Source organism: Coregonus lavaretus (genome assembly GCF_964263955.1).
Source record: "Coregonus lavaretus genome assembly, chromosome: 24".
Taxonomy (NCBI): Eukaryota; Metazoa; Chordata; class Actinopteri; order Salmoniformes; family Salmonidae; genus Coregonus; species Coregonus lavaretus.
This window is the reverse complement of record NC_140011.1, coordinates 35,637,336-35,651,977: the sequence shown is the minus strand read 5'-3', so window position 1 is coordinate 35,651,977 and position 14,642 is coordinate 35,637,336. Positions and strand designations below refer to the sequence as shown.

The 14,642-nt window shown below is 42.2% G+C and overlaps 4 protein-coding genes across 5 annotated transcripts; 2 read left to right on the top strand and 2 right to left on the bottom strand.

Annotated features, from left to right (window-relative positions):
- Positions 1-1,876: 1,876 nt before the first annotated feature.
- LOC311099847 (proteasome maturation protein-like) lies at positions 1,877-3,050 on the top strand (the record flags this gene model as incomplete). The annotated part of the gene is made up of 4 exons (XM_084140581.1): positions 1,877-1,897; positions 2,072-2,166; positions 2,278-2,338; positions 2,528-3,050. 4 exons carry the CDS (start codon positions 1,877-1,879, stop codon positions 2,816-2,818), a joined length of 468 nt encoding a protein of 155 aa, XP_083996707.1. The 3' UTR covers positions 2,819-3,050.
- A 423-nt stretch (positions 3,051-3,473) lies between these two features.
- LOC311099648 (coiled-coil domain-containing protein 82-like) lies at positions 3,474-6,822 on the bottom strand. 2 transcript variants are annotated; one of them, XM_084140370.1, is made up of 7 exons: positions 5,984-6,822; positions 5,547-5,766; positions 5,355-5,447; positions 5,134-5,258; positions 4,802-4,972; positions 4,348-4,536; positions 3,474-4,168 (listed from the first exon to the last, which is right to left on the bottom strand). In XM_084140370.1, exons 1-7 carry the CDS (start codon positions 6,503-6,505, stop codon positions 4,103-4,105), a joined length of 1,386 nt encoding a protein of 461 aa, XP_083996496.1. In that variant the 5' UTR covers positions 6,506-6,822; the 3' UTR covers positions 3,474-4,102. The 2 variants fall into 2 exon arrangements, with proteins under 2 accessions (XP_083996496.1, XP_083996495.1); XM_084140369.1 differs by having other exon boundaries at positions 5,355-5,766; positions 5,984-6,802.
- A 378-nt stretch (positions 6,823-7,200) lies between these two features.
- On the bottom strand, positions 7,201-9,099 carry LOC311099571 (sperm-associated antigen 16 protein-like; the record flags this gene model as incomplete). The annotated part of the gene is made up of 1 exon (XM_084140270.1): positions 7,201-9,099. One exon carries the CDS (start codon positions 9,097-9,099, stop codon positions 7,201-7,203), a length of 1,899 nt encoding a protein of 632 aa, XP_083996396.1.
- Positions 9,100-10,050: 951 nt separating this feature from the next.
- On the top strand, positions 10,051-14,267 carry LOC311099547 (aristaless-related homeobox protein-like; the record flags this gene model as incomplete). The annotated part of the gene is made up of 5 exons (XM_084140246.1): positions 10,051-10,231; positions 10,927-11,461; positions 12,503-12,548; positions 13,586-13,890; positions 14,042-14,267. The coding sequence occupies 5 exons, from the start codon at positions 10,051-10,053 to the stop codon at positions 14,265-14,267; spliced, it is 1,293 nt and encodes a 430-aa protein (XP_083996372.1).
- Between the last annotated feature and the right edge of the window lie 375 nt (positions 14,268-14,642).

The following is a 14,642-nucleotide window of genomic DNA, read 5'->3' as shown; positions in this document are numbered from 1 at the left end:
TTTCCTTTGATGTTGTTAACCTCCTGTTTGACCAAGATCATGTCCTTTGCCTTTGTTATACATTACTATAACTTGAAGATATTCCTTGGATGGGGACAATATAAAAAAAAGTGTTGGCATTATATACTATAGATTGATTGCTTTTTGGACTCTTCTAAAGCAGGTTAGCCTTTTTCGGCATGAATATTGTTCTGGAAGAGGCTCTGCAGAGTGTTCACTAGCTGACACAGCCACTAAGTAATCAAATCAGATTTTAAACCTAACCTTAACCACACTACTAACCCTAACCTTAAATTAAGACCAAACAGCAAAATGTTGTTTTCATGAATTTGTAAAATATAGCTACGTTTGACTTTGCAGCTATCCCATCTAGCGGAAATTGTTCAGTTCTGCCTCCAGGGCAAGATTCGTAACAATAACCCATGATTGTGCAATTAAACTACCTATTTTTTCGAAGTTACTGTTGTCAAAAACAACATTCAAACCCAATATTGCTTATGGTCCATCAGTGTTGTCTATAACTAGGGCTAAAAAATCACAAAAATGAGGGGGCACCCGGATTTGAACCGGGGACCTCTTGATCTGCAGTCAAATGCTCTACCACTGAGCTATACCCCCTTATGATAAGGATAGGAATATTTTAGTATATACAGCTACATATTCAACAGCATCGCTATGCTTTGATTGTAAAATGTTGCGTATTATAACATTGACTTCACTTTGGGCTGCTTGTGGTTTTATTTCCTAGACAATTTAAATGTTTTGGCTACAGTCAATCGCTACAGTTTAGAGACAAACCAAGTCTCTATCAAGGAGTCGCTCGACGCTAGCTAGTTCCAGAGTCTACACCGGATGTAGCCAGTCTGCATTTGTTCGATTGAATGACAAGACAGCAGCCATAGTGAGTATTTCGAGTAGGTTGCTAGCTAGCTTTGTAACTATTTCTTATAACCCAGTGCCATATAGCATATTACTCTAGAAAAGCTTTTCATACTGATACCATTTCGAGAGGTCAAAGACAATGTTACAGCTAACTAGCTAGATAAGTATATAGCTAACGTTAGCTAACCATTTACCGTTATAGTAGCCAGCTAGCTTTGTTTGATCCATCCATACCAATGATCCATACTAGTTAGCTAGCCAGCTACATCAAGTTCTCTAGGAATTTGCTAGCTAGCTAGTTACCTTGCTAAATGTCCTAAGCTAGCAAAATGATTGCAAGTTGAATTGCTAGCTACTTAGTTATCAGTGTCTTTGATTGTGTACTTGCTTACAACTCTGGTTGCCTTATCTGCTCCCCAAAGATGGAGAAATTCAGACAGCAACTAATTTCACTTGAGAAGAGAAGTCAGTACAATAGTTATCCATTAGATAACAAAGTCAGATTCCACAGACACAGCCAAAATTGGCTACAAAAATGTGTTTTTTGTCTTAATTTAAGGTTAGGCATAAGGTCTCCCGAGTGGCACTCGTCTGAGTTTGCCAGAGCGCAGAATAACTGAGGAATTCTTACAAAGTTCCAACCTTGCCCTAGACACACTAGAGTAGCTGTGCCACTAGAGATCCTGGTTCGAGTCCAGGCTCTGTTGCAGCCGGCCGCGACCGGGAGACCCATGGGCGGCGCACAATTGGTCCAGCGTCGTCCAAGGTAGGGGAGGGTTTGGCCGGCAGGGATGTGGGTTCGTTTCCCACCGGGGGCCAGTATGAAAAAAACTATTATGTATGCATTCACTAACTGTAAGTCGCTCTGGATAAGAGCCTCTGCTAAATGACTAAAATGTAAATGTAAGGTTAGCAGTGTGGTTAGGTTTAAAATCAGATTTTAAGAAGATAAGTTTTAGAAGTGGGCGATAATTAATAATAAATAGGCATAATTATGACAGAACTTGTGAGGACCGTACAGTAGACGGATGTAGGACAGGATGCCTCTAAACACAGATCTTGGGCCATCTTTCTCTACCATAATTAACTTGCTAGCTAACCTAAATCATCACTCAGACATTGAAGTACTTACATTTTCTACAGCCCCCTGGCGTCTGTATGACTATACAAATATTTATCTGAATTGCAGAATTGCCGTGGACTACGTGCTCATCTGAAGGACAGTGTTCCAGTCACAGGTCTCCAAGCAGGATCTTATGGCGTCCAGGACACGTTCCGAAGCGGGTGAGTGTCAGCCACATCACACCACATATTCAATAAAAAAGTTATTGGCCAAGGCCCTTTCACTGATACCCAGTGATTCAAACTGTATGTCTTGTGTTGCTGTCGCTACAGGTTTTCCAGTGTGAGGAACGAGCTACTCCCCAGTCCTCCACTGGAACTCTCAGAGAAAAAAACGGGAGACCTAAGCTTGGTTTATAACTGGCCTTACCTATTCACAAACACATGTAGCTCCATAAGAAATGCACTCGTACATGAATAACTGAACTTCCATAAGATTGTGTTTAGTTTGGACACTATACCTCCTTTTTTAAATGAACTGTGCATAAACCTGAGTGTAATAGGTTTTGAGTTGTTTTTCCAGTTCCAGCTAAACCAGGACAAGATGGATTTTTTAACTCTTAGGAACATTCAGGGCCTCCATGCTCCTCTTAAACTACAGATGGAGTTCAGGGCAACAAGACAGGTAATATTCATTCACACACTGAAATGGACTACACAGGCATGTGGTAGTATCTGTCTTTCCCACACTTTATTACACTGTCATCTTATCCGAGCAGACTCAGCGCTTTCCCTTCCTACAACGGGTGCGTTCGTAAATTCACTCTGGCTATCTACGGGACCACCCATACACAAAAAATGTATGCACGCATGACTGTAAGTCGCTTTGGATAAAAGCGTCTGCTAAATGGCATATTATTATTATTATTATTATTATTATTATTACTCCAATTTCAGAGCACTCTCGTCTGAGTGTGCCAGAGCGCAGAATAACTGAGGAATTCTTACAAAGTTCCAACCTTGCCCTAGACACACTAGAGCATCTGGTTTGAGGACGTTCTTAATGGTAAGTATTTGAATACTATAAAAAGAAAGTTGCACACTAATCAATTATGCTCCCGATCATTTAATGGGTATAGCATCCAACATTTTGGCACGCAGTACCTTCTTCAGAAAGCACTGCGTGCCGAAACGTTGGTTGCTATACCCATTAAATGTTTGGGAGCATAATTAGTATGCAAGTTTCTTTATTTGTATAGTTTACTCTCCATTAGTCAGCACCTATGCCTTTTACTAGAGTATTTGAAAACTGCCATCATTCAGCTGTTTAACAAAGGGGTGTGTGTGATATATTTATGGGAGAGCCACATCTCATGATGGAGTACAAGTTGGGACTGATGTAAGAGTCTCCCAACTAGTGTTACATTTGTCTGTGGTTTCATTTCTGTATTTTTTTATAGTTTTGGTTTGTTTCTTGCATGCCAGAGACGTTCATATTTCACACTGCAATTGTACACGGATGGACAACATACTGTTTAATGTAGTTTTTATTATTGGTTTGTGTTATGAAGCATCACACAGGCGTTTTGATAGAAAATAAGCAACTCACAAGAGTCGTACCATCCTATACTGAATACTGCAGTCCACAGAGAAAATGACTCATGTTTATATGGTCATTTCATTTGAGGTCATCTGTCGTAGCAAACTCCATTTGACATTATCTTAACTATTGGAAGGACAGCACTGCTTCAACTTAGTAGGAAAGGTAACTAGGACAGTTTAATGAAAACACTCAGGGGTAGCATTTTTGATTTACAGCAGTACCAGAGTATTCTGCTTCATCTTTGCACATACAGTATATAACATATGTCTACACTAAATGTTTTGGTTGCTTATGAGCATTTACTGATATAAAATGGTTGATAAAATACAGGTACAATAGATGTATTGGTATAGGGTAACGACTAAAGGAGGAAAATAGTTTTAAAAAGCTTTCAGTACAATCTTAAATGTTAACATTGAATGGAAGAAGTCAAATAAAATGTATATGAATAAAACACTTATTTCCTAACAATGTGCAGAATAAACAGTAAAACTGTTAAATGGATGCCTATAATATAATATGATGTAGATCCATGATCCTGTCTGTGGTAATCCTTCAGTCTAGCTTCTCCTCCTGGAAGTAGTCCGCATCATTGAGATGGTCCTGGAACTTCTCATATTGCTGAGAGAGACATGGGAATGAAACAGTGAGTGAGGGTCAGTGAGGAAAATCAGAAAGCATTGCTTTCTATTCTACACATTTGACAGAGTAGAGTTTGGGGGAACACTGAAACAGGCATTAGATGATGACGATTCAATGAGGAGTACTGTCATTTTATGGAGGGGAAGTGGGGTATATACCTCTGAGATCCAGCCACTCTCCTCCAGTTTTGTGAACACTCTTTTCACCGTTTCCTTCACCGGCTCCTCCTCTCCATTCTTCTCCTCCTCCATCACTGTCCGGCAGTGTTGAAACAAGTGGTACTTGAAGTGTTTCAGAGCATGATACACCTCTGTTCGGCTGGCACAAACGGAGCCCACACTGAAAGCCTGTAATTTAGGAAATACATGCAAGGTAAGTGACCTGTCGTTGAAAACCCTCTCCCTCAGACAAACTGCAAAGATTACATTTCACAAAAGGTTAAATTGGTGCAAGGATAAGGATACATCATTATTTAATCTGACGTTGATCTGTTGTGATGTACTTTTTGTTAGGGTGGGTTTTATGGGATGCCAATGTCACATGTACTGTATGCGTTCATCTGGGGACAGTGATGATTAAAACAAAGACTTGATTTCTTCTCAGATGTAGTACCTGTGTGTCATCAGGCATGAATTTGTCCTCTTGGAGGCTGTTGAGGTCGTACAGTTGCCCCGAAAGACGCACACTGAAACTGCACTGTCTCTGGAGCTTGCATGCCTCACAAACACTCCCATGCAATCCTAACTTCATCAGCCGGACCTTGGGGTAACACTCCACCCGCTCCTGCACGTGGACACAAAAACACATACCTCAGTTTGCATATTGCTTTTTCACATAATGTAAAAATGGAAGTCTTAGCCAAAGTACAAGCATAGCTGTATACAGATCAGTGAATATGCAGCCAATGTTGAATGACTTAAGTTCTCTGAGAAATGTTTCTTCACCTTGTACCGGTCAGTCCAGCGGCTCCGCTGTTTTAGGTTCTCCAGGCGAGGGAGGATCGTCCTCTCATCAAAGTGGAACAGCGACGCCATCATCTCCTGAGCATATCGCTTTGTCCGATCACCGCCTGCTCACAGTGATCAACCGATTAGATTCCCTACACTTGGATCATACAGTAAATTGGGGATGGTGTTTAAGACCCTGATTGTTTAAAAACACTTACCGTAAAGAGACTTGAGAAAGGTTTCATCTAGGACGTTGATCATAAGGGCTTTGACGACCACTTGAAAGTGATTGAGCTGAGACCCAGTGATGACTAGCAAAAAGAGGCAAGAGGAAAAGGAATCATAACACATAGTAGTGATGCTTTCAGGTGTAAACATTGACCCATGATATAGTGTCAGCAAAGACTCACACTGGCGTGGAAGAGAAACAGCCTTTTCATCTGACTCCTCCTTGTCCACTGTCTTTTTCTTATCCTCAACTACGAAGTCCTTCAGACTGTCGCTGTCATCTGCCGCCTCTTCACTACTGCCCACCAATAGTTCAGGGGCATCATCGTGGTGGTCATCATCCTCGTCACCACTAGCATCTTTCGCTTCTTTACCCTTCTCTTCTTCACCTGAATCCTGAATCTTTACAAGCAAACAATACATGGGTTGTAAAACAATGTTAAACATTTCCTCAGTACCCTATGGACATTTTGTGGGTGTATGCGACATGATTCTGCACAATGGATCAACACTTAAAGATACTGCATGTTAGGTTATGCTCGTTTACATTATATATGGTGATAAGCTACCTCCAACGTGCCCCTTATGCTGGTTTACATTATATATGGTGATAAGCTACCTCCAACGTGCCCCTGCGTTTCGGAACGCGGGACTTCATCTTCTTGGATAATGCCAGGAGTTGAGACTGGCGTTGCTTTCGTTTAGCTGCGGTCTCTTTGGCTTCCGCAACTTGTTTGGCCTTTTGTGCGGCACTCTCGTCCTCCGAATCAGAATCTTGACTTTGCTGTTTAATGCGTTTTTTGGGAACTACTTTCCGTTTGGGTTTGGTTCCTACGTCGCTGTCAGAGTCGCTGGAGCTGTCAGCGAGGACGCGCTTCCGACGAGGACGGGATCTACCTTCGCTGGAGCTACTACCTTCACTCTGTTCTCCACTGGCAGGTGTACTTTCGCTCCCACTGTCCGAATTCTGATACTCACTCTCCGAGTCTGAGGCGCTGATGCTGGTCGTGCTCGCGCAGGACTCCTCGTCACTGTCATCAAGGATAGACGACGGCAGACCGATTTGAGCCCTTTTCTTCTTTGCTTCAGCTTTATTTTTTCGCATCGTCGCGAACACTTTACGCTTGTACAGGCTTTCCATAGTTGCTTACACAGTGTTGCTAAGTTAACTGTTCAAATAAAAGTTAAATAACGTTACCAACCCTGGCTGGCTAGCTAACGTTAGCAATTAGCTAGCTAATGTGAGATGCAGAACATGCTCATTTGTACCAAATGTGTGAAATGTCGCCTACAAAACATTATCTATGCGTGCAACCATATGTAAACAACGTTAATCTGGGTTGATACCAAGCTTTAATCGCGGTGAACCTTAAAAAATAAAAACATCATTTTATCTCGTGTGCACGTTTTGTTTTGTTTTTGTAGATGTTGTGTCTGTGTGCTTCTTCCCACTTCCGCTCTCCACTCAAAAAATGGCTTCTAAAATCATAGCGCCGCTCCTGGGCATTCTAGAGATAAATTACTTGTTTTTTCCATACTGGTAGACTACTTGTGTGAATTCAATTAGTGATTTGTATAAATCATAGCTAATGTGCATCATGCAAATAAGGTAATTAAAACCTTATTTATTTATTAATGCCTCAATTCAGAAATAAAAGAGTAATTTATAAAACATATTTAGTTATTTTATTCAGGAAAAGTGGTAAATGTTCTTCACAAATAAGATAATTGGATAACAGAATTCTGTACAAGAATCAAACAATGAAACACATGTCAGCAATTAGTCTATTTCACATTTAATAATCAGCTAGAAAGCATTTTAAGTATTTATTAATTTCATGACCAGATGAGAATGGCACCATCTGACCCGGCTGACAATAAGTACTCCCCCTTGTGATCAAAGACTACACTCTGGACAGCATCATCATGGCCCAATAAACTGGACACCTGAGTAGATGCCAGCTCCACCAGCTTAACTGAGCCATCATTACTGGCGATAGCCAGTGTTCGGCCTGACGGGCTAAAGGCCAGTTGGTTGCTGGGATGTGGCCCAGTGTCCATGGTTATCATGGCTGCTACTTTCCTCACATCCCATAGTTTGACCACTCCGTATGAATCACAGGAGGCAACAGTGTTGCCCAGTGCATTAAAGGTGGCATGGTTGCAGGAGTGCTGGTGGCCATAGAAGGTCTGTGCACACAGGCCAATCCTGGCGTCCCACAAAGACAGGGTTTTATCAGCTGAGCAAGTAAGAAGAGTGTTGGAAAAGGGCAGGAAAGTAACACTGTTGACTGAGTCAACGTGGCCACGCAGCGTGCTACGACAGCGCTCGCTCTGCAGGTCCCACACCTTGGTAGTGTTGTCCATTGAGCAGGAGGCCACAAAGTCCCCACATGAGTGGAAGGAGCAGCCCCATGTGGCATGGGTGTGACCATCCAGAGTCAGGATGCAGCGGCCTTGGGAGAAATCCCAGATCCTTACTGTTGTGTCTCCACTGGTGGTGGCCAGGCTTCCACCATTTGGGTGAAAGCTACAGCCAGAGAGCCAATCACTATGACCCTCCCCAGTCATGATCATCTCCCCCATGGGCATACCCCACAACCTCCAGAGCTGGTCGTCACTGGAGGAGGCTACAATAAACTTGCGGGGGTGCAGGGCGAGACAGCTTATTGGCAGGGTATGGGCCTTCAGTGAGTTGGTGAAGCGGAATCCAGATGATTTGGGGCAATGTGAGGCCAGAGCTTTAATTTGGCCTAAGTAGGGGTTCACACGGCTGCTGACAGGAAACTCAGAGTCTTTGGGGTGTTTCTGAGCTGTGTTTTTAGTTGGGTCTTTGTCTTGGTCATAGAGGGCAATTCCATCATTCTGTAGCTGGACTCCTTTGCCAGACTTACTCTGATACTTCTCCTGTTCTGGGGGCAGACCTGTGTCTCTGTTGGCTGAGTGGATTGCAGATGATAAATGTGCATTACGTAGAGTGGCTTCCAGGCTGTTGGCCTGGCCACATGCTCTGTCCCTCTCTAAACTGACGAGCATCTTCTGTTTCAGCGCCACTTGGTACTTATCACTCAACTGCTTCAGTGCAGGCTCATATGATCCATAGTGCTTCTTCAGTCGTTTGATGTCTTCAACAAGCCTGTTCTTCTCTTGGACAACACGCTTATGCTGCAGACGATGGAAATCCCTCTCTTTCTGAAGCTTGACCAGTGTTTCACTAGCTTTGGAAGCTGCCTGCCTGTAGCTGTCCCGCTCTCTCTGTACATTCTTCAGCTCGTTGTCTAGAAGTTGGTTGTGTGTATATGCGTCAGGCACAAACTCCACTAGCTCGGTTTTCAACAACCCCCTCTGCTCCATTTCGTACCACTCTGCTTGGAAGCAATCCAAAGTTCTGCTCATGCCCATTTTGACAAGGAAGTTGCGGAGAAAGTCATCCACCACCTCTGGAATGTGGGAGATGGGTTGCTTAGCTGAGCTGAGCCTCTGTAACACTGACCCCGTTTCATCTGAAGCATCTCGCACTGCTCTTACCGCGGCCTCCAAATCCTCATCAACCCCCTCTGCCATACTCCTTTCTTCATCGGCCAGAACTTCCTCATATTGATAATCGTCGTCTGAGTCATCTGGTATCAACACCTTTTCGAGGTAATATGGCCCATCGACGGATTCTTGCGCTGTTTCATTTTTCGCAGCCATTCTATCAACAACCGCTTTCTGTGTTTGTTTACCCGTCTCCATGGTCACAAATACTCGAACGCTGAGAGTTTAAACAACCTTCTGTCTGCCATGTGTCCATGGAAATTGGTAAGCCATTCAAGCCTACAGGCTAGAGAAATGTGGGTGATTTTCAATCTAAATTAAAATGACTTCTCTTTTTTTCCCACTCCTTTATTCCTCAACAACAACCGTTACGCAGGAGTGCCCGTGCGTAAAAGAGACAGAAAACACACAATATCTGATGCCATTGACATTGATGTGAATGCATTCAATGTGATTTTTTAAATGTGATTATTTAGCTAGGCCTACCTGTGTATTTCATGCCATTAAAGAGAGCGAGAAAGAAAGAGAGAGAGCGAGAAGAAAACGAAAACTGGGAATTCGTTTCCTAACCTGCAATGGCAAAACAATTACAGCAGGTGGCATATTCAATTCACGGTTGATGTTATAGCACCACATGCGGGTGCACTCACACACACACACACACACACCTTTGCACTGATCACTGCACATTAAAATGTCAGTCCCCCATATCACATGTCCTATAATAACCTATATCCTACCTATAGGTTATTGTTCCTCCTCACCTGTGTCTATAACACAATTTTATCCAAATGTCAATGTGCCATCTGATCTAAACGTGCGTAAGAAATTCAGTTCTAAGGGTTTTAATAGCCTAACATGGAAAAGTATGGCAACAGCTCTTGAAAAACATTGGCTATGATCTGGCTGGTTCTTGAAATTGAACTTGACTGACAATCGGGGGCTATTATGCTTATTTTTTTCAGCTGGCAACCAATCGGAAGCCAAGAACCCGTGTATGCGACAGATTTGGAGACTATGACAAGTAAAGTAGCCTTCAGATGTCAGTGTAGACGGGGGAGGAGAGAGGGGAGGCAGGGCGGTCGAAGAACATACTTTTACGCAGTCAAGCTCTGTCCGGCCTAGAGGCTCACCTGTGCGGCGAAAAACATGAGCCATCCAAGTGGGAAAGATGCCTCCGACACAACCGAGAGTAAACCTAAATCGCCCATGCTCTCATACTGCATCGAAAGCATACTCGGCCGAAGAAGTCCTCTCAAAGTCAGACTCACAGGAATGCAAAGTTTACCCATGCTGGCTGGGAGAGTGGAGCATAATGCGTCTTTGGAAGGTAATATGTTGTTGGTTGACTTTCTCTGTAACACTTTGCACCCTACCTTGGGAGTAATATGCAATTAAATAATAGGACACATATCCAAATGTAAATTGAATTTGCAGCTAAATTTGCATTATTTGCGTATTTAAAGTGTATTCAAAGAATGGTTAAGATATAGCCAGTGCTTGACTTGGACTGAAATAGGTTCCGGTAGTGATTTTGGGTGACGGTACTGTTTATACATTATTTAGGTGCAGGAGCTCCACAATACTTTTGAGCTAATATTCTATAAGAGGAACAGGATCTCAAGCAGTAAAACATGTGAGGTGCCGGTAGGCCTACTCAGCTCTGGTGAGCTCCTGCCAAAGTCAAGCACTGGATATAGCGTTCAAAATGCAAACGAAAAAATAACATGAGAAACAAAAAAAGTAAGTTTTGAGTTTTCGGCTGAAAATCTATGCAGCCTGAACGTGACATTTATATTTTCAGGGGATAGTGAGCGTATTAAAATAACATGGTTTTTAATTCATGTGGCGAATGGCCTTTGCATTTAACGTAAATTTCATTAGGCCCGCCTAGGGTTTTTTAGAGAAGAATATCCTATACACAACCTAGCCTTATAAAAAGGGCTACATACTAATATTGTTAAACATATTGCATATTGCGCTGTAATTTATAAGTTCCTTAAAATAAACCGTCTCTCTTCGCAGTCTCTCGTAAAGATGCGGACATGCACCTGCCCACCAAGTTGCGGCGTCTATATGGCCCAGGGGGAAAGTTCATGGACTCCAGTCGCGGAATTCGCGAGCTTGAGGAGCAAGAAGACAGGCAGCGTCCTCTAGACAAAGTCTACGAAAATCTGAAAATCACTCAGGCGCCACAAGTTAGCATCAGCCGCAGTAAATCATACAGGGAGAACGCGTCCCAAAGTCAGAGCGAGGAAGAACAGAACCTCGGGCGAGGGAAAGAGGAGCAGGGGGAACTAGGCGCCCCAAAGTTCGAGGACACTGGCAAGGAGCGCATCTGCGAAGACGTAGAAATGTCCCCAAAGAACGGGGAGAGTTTGCACATCAATGGAGATGTAAAAGACGGAGAGGACAACTTGTGCCTTTCAGCTGGCAGTGACTCAGACGAGGGGATGCTAAAGCGAAAACAGAGGAGATACAGGACTACGTTTACAAGTTATCAGCTTGAGGAGCTGGAGAGAGCTTTCCAAAAGACGCACTACCCTGATGTGTTCACGAGGTAGAATTCTCATGTGCCAGCACTTTTTTTGATCAGTTATTTTAACACTATGAAAATGTGAATCTGTTGCATATATGCCTAGGCCTATGGTCATGAAAAGAAAAGTAAAATGGAGTTTCAGTTTGTGATAATCCAAATAGGAAGTCTAGAGATGTGATTCGAAAGTTAGCCTTTTTAATGGTAAATCCTTGCATTGAGGTGATCGACATATACATGAACATTGTTTGGCTAAGAAATGTAAGAATATCAAACATTTATTATCATTAATAGTACTATAAGAACAGTAATATTATTCATTAAATTATTTGTATGAACTATAAAAACAGCCATATTACGCATTATTAGCCTTTTGTTATTAACTATTAGCCTTTGTTATTATTAATAATAACAAAGACTAATAATGCGTAATATGACTGTTTTATAAAAGTTGTATTAATAATAATAATAATACATGTTGTACACTGTAATTCACACATAACAAAACGAAATATTAAAAGATGTGTGCGCAAGGAATAGAATACCAATGAAATATAGAGTAGGCTATTATATTGGTTTAGATATTATATTGGTTTAAACCCATTGTAATGATGATCTGACAGTGACACACTCGTATTCATTTTCATTATTATTAAATATAATTGTGAATTATTGTGATTTTTTATTATTGATAATTGTGGTTGCAAAAAAATATTTTCAAAAAATATTGTTCGAAAATGTTTACATTCTTGAGATGTCAATTGAAGTTGGCTGCTGCAGATAGAAAGGTTTGCTAAATGGTGGAGCTATTTGTTGGCATACTTGCAACATATTTGTGAGACAGGATATCTATTGACTCAAACAGATTTAATAGCTATTCATTTTCATTGTTTATTTTCAATATAAGAAGCCTACACACAAAGTAGGCTAACGATATTTCATATTTTATATCATGTACTTTCTATTGTATCTTTAGGCTTTTATTATTGTCATCATTGGATTTATATGTGTAAAGCTATGATGATAACTGAATATTATTTGCCTTTTTTTCTTCTGTCAATTTAGGGAGGAGTTAGCGATGCAATTGAATCTCACCGAGGCGCGTGTGCAAGTGAGCGTAAATTATTATTAGTTCATATTTTACATCATTATGACCATATTTAATTTCGATAAACATGCAACCACATTATAGCATATCCTATAATAATGTTAATTATAATACAATTGTATAGGCTATAATATACCTAATTGCATATTATTGCTATAATAATAATAATAATAATAATAATATAATAATAATAATAATAATTATTATTATTATTATAATTACATTAAGTAATACAGTTCACTTTAGACAGTAAGAGAGGAACATTATTTTTAAAAACACACCAGAAAACGGAATTTGCTTCAGGCCGTTCATTACTTTATCGTTGACTTAATAACAGTTCAAACAGAGCGAGTATTGACGAAAGTGGCATCCTCGCATAGCGGTGGCGGGGTAATGCTGTTTGATTTTCCATCTTCATTTTGTAATAGTCATGCATTGATCTGATGATATCTCGCACTTCAAGGAGATAGACGCCATTATAGGTGCTAGATACCCCTACCATCCTCATTTAGGACATTGCTTACATTTTGAAACTCGAGTCTCAACCTTAGATACCAGACTACGCATTCAACGCCCCAGATGTCACACGCTTCAGCTGTAGATGAGCAAATCATTCTTTGGAGAGGTGATAAAACCTTGTAAATTCCGTGTGTTTCGTTTTATAACCAGTGTCAAGTCTGTATGGGAGGGGAATCCTCCCTCTCTGTTCTCTTCACTGTCGCCAATAATTTGTTTACTTTCAATTTGAACAAAACATGCTTTATTGTCATGTCCAAATTACAATTTCAATAAGTAACAAAAACCAAATAGAGAACTGTTATCCAACATTTTGAAATACTAACACTAACCCCATAACCCTAACCCCATAACCCTAACCCCATAACTCTAACCCCATAACCGTAACCCCATAACCCTAACCCCATAACTCTAACCCCATAACCCTAACCCCATAACCCTAACCCCATAACTCTAACCCCATAACTCTAACCCCAACGCTAGGCCTCATGCTCTTCCTCTTCCTCTTCCTCCCTCTTTCTAAGGTGTGGTTCCAGAACCGCCGAGCTAAGTGGCGGAAAAGAGAGAAATCTGGGGGTCAGACTCACCCCCCGGGCCACCCCATCTCTGGACCCCTGGGTGCAGCACACCACCTAAGCCACTACTTGGAGGGAAGTCCTTTCGCGCCCCACTCTCACCCCTCCCTGGAGTGTGCCTGGACAGCTGCTACCACCTCGTTCCAGGGTCTGACCCACCCCTTCACCAGTTCTTCCTCCCCCTTGGGATTTGGCCCCTTCATGGGAGCAGCCATGTTTAGACACCCCACCTTCATTAACCCCTCCTTTGGAAGGTGAGCACCGTCAACAACTCTATTAGTAAGGCTGCATCTGATTGAAGTGGTTACTTTGGAATGTATGTCTAATTAATCATTTCTCCTTCCCTGACAACTTCTGTATCTATCTCTCTTCCAACCTTCCCTATCGCTCTTCTTCTGTCGGCAGACTCTTCTCCAGCATGGGTCCCCTGACACTCTTACGCCAGCCCATACCTGCAGTAGAGGCCCCAGTCCAGCCCCCGACGGCCTTGTCAGAGCCCTCCCCCTCCTCGCCTGTGGACCGCCGGGCCTCCAGCATCGCAGCACTGCGGCTCAAAGCTAAAGAGCATTCCGCTCAGCTGACACAACTCAACATCCTACCTTCCAGCACCACTGGGAAGGAGGTGTGTTGAGAGACATCAAACCCTCTCCAATTCCCCCTACATGGAGCAGGAGTCATCACCAAAGGAATAGCAGCTTTGAAGTGGTAGGATATAGCACAACAAGGCCTCATCTAAACTCCTCCCCAGTTAGTTGTCCCAATGTTCTGTTACTCCACACTCTCCACAACATGCTTTCCTCACGAACTGAAGAAGAGAGAAGAAATACAAATAGTGAACTCCCTGCCCTTTGACCCTCAGGAATGACCCGTTAGCAGCCTCTCACAGGGTGCTACAGGCCACCAAAGGAACAGATCTAGGCCCTGGAGAGGTTTAAAAGGAGAGCAATGCAGTAGCTCATATAAGCCTAATGTATATTTCATGTATTGATGATATGGTGTTTGTTGA